Raw genomic sequence first — 6,165 nt, 5'->3', positions numbered from 1 at the left:
AAAATTGTAGGTGGTATAAATACTGTGGCATTTATCATGAAACCTGAATGTCAAAAATGTCGTACCCAGGGTCTACCGCCAAATAACCCTGGGCTCGAGATTGGAATATCGTACAGGTTTGATACATTCATCCGCGACTAAAAATAGTACCAAGATGATAATATCACTACAGGGAAATGATAGCGTCTGTTATGACAGTAAACTAGTCCGTACAACATCTAATTAGAACACAGACATTTGTTAGAGTATGACTAGGGGCGAAGAAAGGCTTCACGATCCGCTTCACTAGTTAGTTCCGTCCGCAACCTGGTTGCTACAGTTGTGCTCATGAACGCCTTACGTCATACAGGAATGTCCCTGAGATAAGGACATTAAAATACATCAATACTCTCCAAAGTTATACCCTAATCATCAACTGTAATAGGTTTTATAAGTAGATATAATAACATCCTATATGAAGACTTAAAAAATCATCAAAGCGTCAAGAATCGATACTTTAAAACATTATTTTAGCAGGTTCAACGCAAGATTTTCAAGATCATTCCTCCCACGTGTTCGATTCACCATGTTTACTCCTGTTGCCATGGACGCGGTGTTCTATTTACACAGATGAACTTGCCAGCGATAGAAGCAGGTGGGATTTTTTTCTCTTCCAGTTTGTTGGCTACAAATCGGGCACATTTCCGACGATAAATGAAAAATCAAAGTCATATGATACTTGTGACTTTTGTTTACAGAGAGAAGGCACTAGGGCAACAAAAAAACGGGAGTTTGGGCATGATTTGCACCGAAAAAAAGTGTCGGTTTTACGAAGGCCGGATAGAACAAGGTCAAGGCTGGGTAGAACAAGGTCAAAGTCACCAAGGTTATAACGTACATATAAGGACAAAACCAGAAAGTTTGACAGCTATGAAATATAACCATGTAGTTCTTTCTAAAACATTGAGAGATTCATAAACTAATTTTACATACTAAAGGTAGCTTTTACTAATTTTTGATGACATTTGTAGGCGTTACAGTCATCTATATTGAGAAGTCAAACAATGGCGACTACAAAGTCAACTCAACGATCTGAGGACATCCACGGTGAGAAGACGTCGATGTTTCGGAGAATGATCACAAAATTGAAGAACGTGCCGGCAGAAGACGACTTGGAGGTTGTAAATAAGATCAAGGTAGGTTCCTTTTTTATTCTTATTCCGTATTTGAATCACCGCTGTAGCGATTTTTGTTTTTTTTTGTTTACGTAATTTGAAGTGAGCAACATTACGTAAGGCCTCCTTTCCACTAGACGGCGATCGCGATATGGTCTCACTGCGACCTAAATAGGATATGTGTAACCTTTGATATCATACAGCATGTAAAAGTGAGACCGAGAGGACAACAAAACACACAGGGTGTAAAAAGATTTTTTTTTTCCCCATACAATTCGTTGAGCGATCTGTCAAATTCTATGTCGCAGAGAGCGCGGCGAGACTGCCGTCCTAGTGGAAAGGGGGTATAACCAATATGACGTTTTTTATTAGGTAAATTATTTCTCATAAGACCACTTTATGTAAATCCTGTGAATGCTTCACTAAAGAAACAAAGTCTGTATAAAAGACATGTTTGATACCGGATATGTGTGTGCGAGAGAAGGGATACAAACGTAAATAAACTATTTAGTTATTATCTTCTAGTTCAGACTGTACTTTTGCTGTTCATTTTAAGACGTTAGGAAAATGCATTTTGCAGTTAGTATATCATGTGGCATATGTAGAGTCAAAAATTGTCTTGTCTTCATGACATTAGTGGTTTATCTAACAGATGAATCTGTTTACTTGGACCATGCCAATGCGGTGATTTTTTTGTTCTCGGATTTCAAAAATAATGCTGAAGTTGAATATTAATTTGAAAGTAAGGGGAAGTCTGAATGAACACACAGAAATTTAGTAAGGAAAAAATCAACATCACAGAATCGAGGAAGCTGATTGTTTTGGTTTTATGCATTTGTTTTCTTTTCTTATGTTTTGTTTCTTGTGTTCTTATCATTGTTTTATTTTTGCATTCAGCCTACTGAGAGAGTCAGCACAGAGCCCTCGCTAAGAGAGTAAGTACTATTCATTTCATATTGTGTTTGTTGAAGAGGTTCATCAGTCACTTATGTTTAAAAGTTACTATCAATTTTCTTCGAACAATGACTGTTTATTATTGTTCTCTACCTTTAATAAACAGTCATTGTTTGAAGAAAATTGATAGTAATATTGTGTTTGATAATTTAGTGGGGGGAAGAGAGTAATTTTAGTCATAAGAACATTTTTCTTGCTGTCAGAAGAGTTATCGAATAATTGGAAAGAAATTTTATGGATCAAGTACTGAAGTAGTTACCAATTTAATTACCGTTCATGTGACCGCAACCAAATTGGTAACTTCTCAAATTGATGAGGATAAATTTGCATATAAATTTTGCCAAATGTGAACGATGCCTTGCTTTGAAAGTTACATGATTTCGGTAACACTGAAGTCACGAGTAACTATGTCTTGCAACTTTGTATTACAGCATAGCACTGCAACATAGTGGTGATTTGAAATCATTTCTGTAGCATTGCATAAGTATGATGGCATAGCCATTCTGAAGTTTAATATCTAGAATAAAAAAGTATAAAATAATGATGTAGTATCATACAACGCCTGACTATGGGTCGGACTCTTGTTGCTAAATGAATGCAGTGGAAAATGAAGCACATTTCATCAGTCAATGTACCCACTGTGGAATCGAAAGAAACAGATTATTACAAACAGTTGATACAATTTCACCAAGCTTCTACCATCTGAGAGATCACCAAATGACCATATTCCTACTAAAAACACAAAATCCAACCATCATACAGAACGTGGGACACTTTAAAAGTAGTAGTATATATTGTATCATATCATAAGCTGAGTACACACTAGTTTAATTTATGTATCTCACTATCTACTTCTCTTAGTCCTTGAGACTGTATATGCAATTAGCCTTCGGGCATGATTTTGCAAATGAACAAACAAACTTGTCTCCTAAATATATCATTGTCTCCTAAATATATCATCTAACCATGGATAGTGAGTGAGAGTAACACGATTATTTACTTCTTCTTTTGTGAACTCTACTCCTCAGTGTTAAAGAGTGCACTACCGGTGCTCTCCAGGAAGACCTCCAGGACCTCCAGAAGTAAGTACAGTCGCTACTGTAAATAATATCTATCATCTAAAAATATGCAATGTTTTATGAATGTCATCAAAACAATACTACCTGAGACAATAACACAGATTTGCAGGAGAGGAACCGTACAAACTTTAAAACAAAAACCACTGCAAGCATTTTGAGATTTAAAGTAAAAATATTGGGAAAACAAATTTTGAAAAAAAAATAAAGTTCTTTTCACCTAATCCAACAGCTGCCACAATATTGTCAGCCAATCTTTTTTCTAAAGAACCTGTCCTTGAATGAACCAAAAGTAAGAAGAATTTGTAATGATAACTGACTACCACTCCTTATATCCTAACATTAGCGTTGAGAAGAGAACCATGTTCAGAAGGATGATCAACAAACTGAAGAAGGGGACAGCAGAAGACGACTTGGATGATGGGTCTGAGACCAACCTGAAGGTAAGTTCTGGTTTCTTAAGGAGTGGCAATATGTCATGTTCTTGTTTAGCAGGGTGGAAATGTCATTTTACCGGACAATTTTTTTCCTCCTTTTTTGTTAAAATGTCCTTTGATAATGTAAGTTCTGTGGATTTTTCGCTTGGTGTAGAAAAAGTTCCATATACATGTATATGAAGTAAGAAAACAGAACTTGAAATACACGGTATATTATGATATGCCCTTAAATGGTGCTGTGCACTGGTGCATATTGAAATTTGTGGACGGTTATGTAAAATAGTATGCAAAGGTTGTTGTAAACAAGCTGTACAACGGTACAGTATATCACAAGATGTTGAGAAAATATCATCCATAGAAATTGCATAAGGAGGCCCAAGTAGACTTGAGTATACTTTAACCAATTATATAATTTATAACGATCATGATTTGAATTGTTTACCAATCAAAGTTTCTTTGTTTTGTCATATTTATGTTTGTTTGTTTGTTTGCATGTTGTTCTTATTACAGCATGTTCCTTTTCTTACTCAGCCAAGTCAGAGAGGCAGCACAGAGCCCTCGATAAGAGAGTAAGAATCAGTTTTAGTCAGCTTTAGCTAGTAGTAGACACCGGAGTCAGAAGTAGTCAGAATTTGCAGCGATTACAAAAAATGGAACAAAAGATACCGTTACCGCAGTCGCATATGTATGTCATATGCATTTAGGTATACCTAGATTTTGGCGAGATGAATAATTTCATCGAGAAAAGTAAATGTGTCAGTACACTTTAATGGACAGTTTCACTTAGGACGAAGATTTTTATATAGAGACTATTGAAGTACAAATTGAATAGTAGCGGTTCTTATGGCAGACTATTTTCTAAATATAATATTACATTTACTATTTTCTTCTTTTGTCTATCTTTCAGGCTGATGGAGTACACTGGTGCTCTCAGGGAAAACCTACAAGACCTCCAGGAGTAAGTAACAGTTGTAGAGAAGGCAAAATAATTTGAAAATAGATTATCTTGAATGTCATTTCTCCTGTATGTTTAGAAATAATAGTCAACAATTGTTGTTGGCAATTTTCAGTATTATCAGTCTTCAAAGAGATGGCAATTTTTTTTTTTACTTTGTTGTTTCAGCTTGTTTCAGAAGAAACAAAAGTACACATCCCTGTTTGTCAGGTAACAGTTACTTAGGATTTCTTCTGGTATTCTCTTCTTTTTGTCCAATATGTTCATAGAATTAACTTTAAGTCTGTGATAACCAGGTTCAATAAAAAGATAACACTGAGGTCTGAGGTAAGTTTCAATGAACTCAAATCTTTTGAACACTTCAGATATGTAATGTTCCTTCTTCTTGATTTATTGTAACACAGATATACCACTTAGAAATCAAACTGCTAACTATTACCAATACGAACTGCATAAGTGATTAATGATACACAATCATGTGGTTTATGGCATATATAATATATATATAAGAATTATACTATTTTTATACCATTTCTTGATGTTGTGTCAATCATCAATACATATGAAAGATGGTTCTAGTTTACTAACACAAATTATTAATTTTTGGGTGCTGTGTCAGCCATCAGTCAATTTAAATAAGCTTTAATCTTTGATATCATTGTCAAATTCTGTAATAAAAGTAATGACTTAATGTGGAGAGGAAAATGCTACAGTTCCTTAGACTTAGTATAGTAAACCTTGTTTTTTTATTTCTACAGGAGGCTACAAGATCAAACTGAAGAAAACCACAGACAGGAGAATGAAGTTCTGAGGTAAGAACAACCGTATTCTACTGACATCTGCTCTGTCCTTGGTGCTGAAAAGCAAACATTACTTCAGGCTAGCCCTTTGTAATAGCCATAGGCTAGTTGGGCAGCCCTGGCTGTGTGTTCGTTGCAGCCAAACCAATAAATAAATAAATAAATAAATAAATAAATCTATACAGTTAAATGCTATTCAAACCTTTGATTTTTTTCTTATTTTATACCAGTTACATGTTAACAGGTATTGATGTATGATAAGTTTAGAACTTATATCATCAACTTATTCCATGATAATAGACTATGATTATTGTCATTTCTTTTATATGTTGTTATGGGTTGCTTCCAGTGACTTCGCCGGACGGCTAGAGGTTACCAGCATGTAAGTTTATAAATCATTATATAGAAAATCATATCAGCTTACAGAGAACTAAGAGCTCTTGTCATGTCTTGAAATTGGACAAAACTAACCGGCACATAAAACATTGTACACTCAAACCTGGCTGGTCAACCACCTGGTGCCCCCAGACACAAAATTCATATGGTATTAGTTAAACTCTTATGTCAGGAGCAAAGTTTGACTGTATCTGTGTAACATATGAAAAACAATGAGGCGTTTAAATCCTTGTGTGTAAAATGATGCTCATTTTGGATGACGTCAGACAATCTGAATAGCTTTGCTTCAATTTGTGAATTGAAATGAAAAAAAAAATATATTACATCGTAATTACAAAGTAATGAGTGAAGAAAAACAGTTGAGACACATTTGAATTTGACAGGGTCCAAGTA

The 6,165-nt window shown here is 35.0% G+C and overlaps 1 protein-coding gene across 2 annotated transcripts; it reads left to right on the top strand.

Moving 5' to 3' along the window:
- Positions 1 to 426: 426 nt before the first annotated feature.
- On the top strand, positions 427 to 5,898 carry LOC118415208. 2 transcript variants are annotated; one of them, XM_035819603.1, is made up of 10 exons: positions 427 to 634; positions 1,011 to 1,175; positions 2,052 to 2,089; positions 3,137 to 3,190; positions 3,531 to 3,627; positions 4,153 to 4,190; positions 4,529 to 4,579; positions 4,745 to 4,786; positions 5,335 to 5,388; positions 5,726 to 5,898. In XM_035819603.1, exons 2-10 carry the CDS (start codon positions 1,044 to 1,046, stop codon positions 5,760 to 5,762), a joined length of 543 nt encoding a protein of 180 aa, XP_035675496.1. In that variant the 5' UTR covers positions 427 to 634; positions 1,011 to 1,043; the 3' UTR covers positions 5,763 to 5,898. The 2 variants fall into 2 exon arrangements, with proteins under 2 accessions (XP_035675496.1, XP_035675498.1); XM_035819605.1 differs by lacking the exon at positions 4,153 to 4,190 and having other exon boundaries at positions 5,726 to 5,842.
- The last annotated feature ends 267 nt before the right edge of the window (positions 5,899 to 6,165 follow it).

Source organism: Branchiostoma floridae, chromosome 5, assembly GCF_000003815.2.
Source record: "Branchiostoma floridae strain S238N-H82 chromosome 5, Bfl_VNyyK, whole genome shotgun sequence".
Classification (NCBI taxonomy): Eukaryota; Metazoa; Chordata; class Leptocardii; order Amphioxiformes; family Branchiostomatidae; genus Branchiostoma; species Branchiostoma floridae.
The sequence above is the reverse complement of the archived record's forward strand: the minus strand, read 5'-3'. Positions and strand labels throughout refer to the sequence as shown.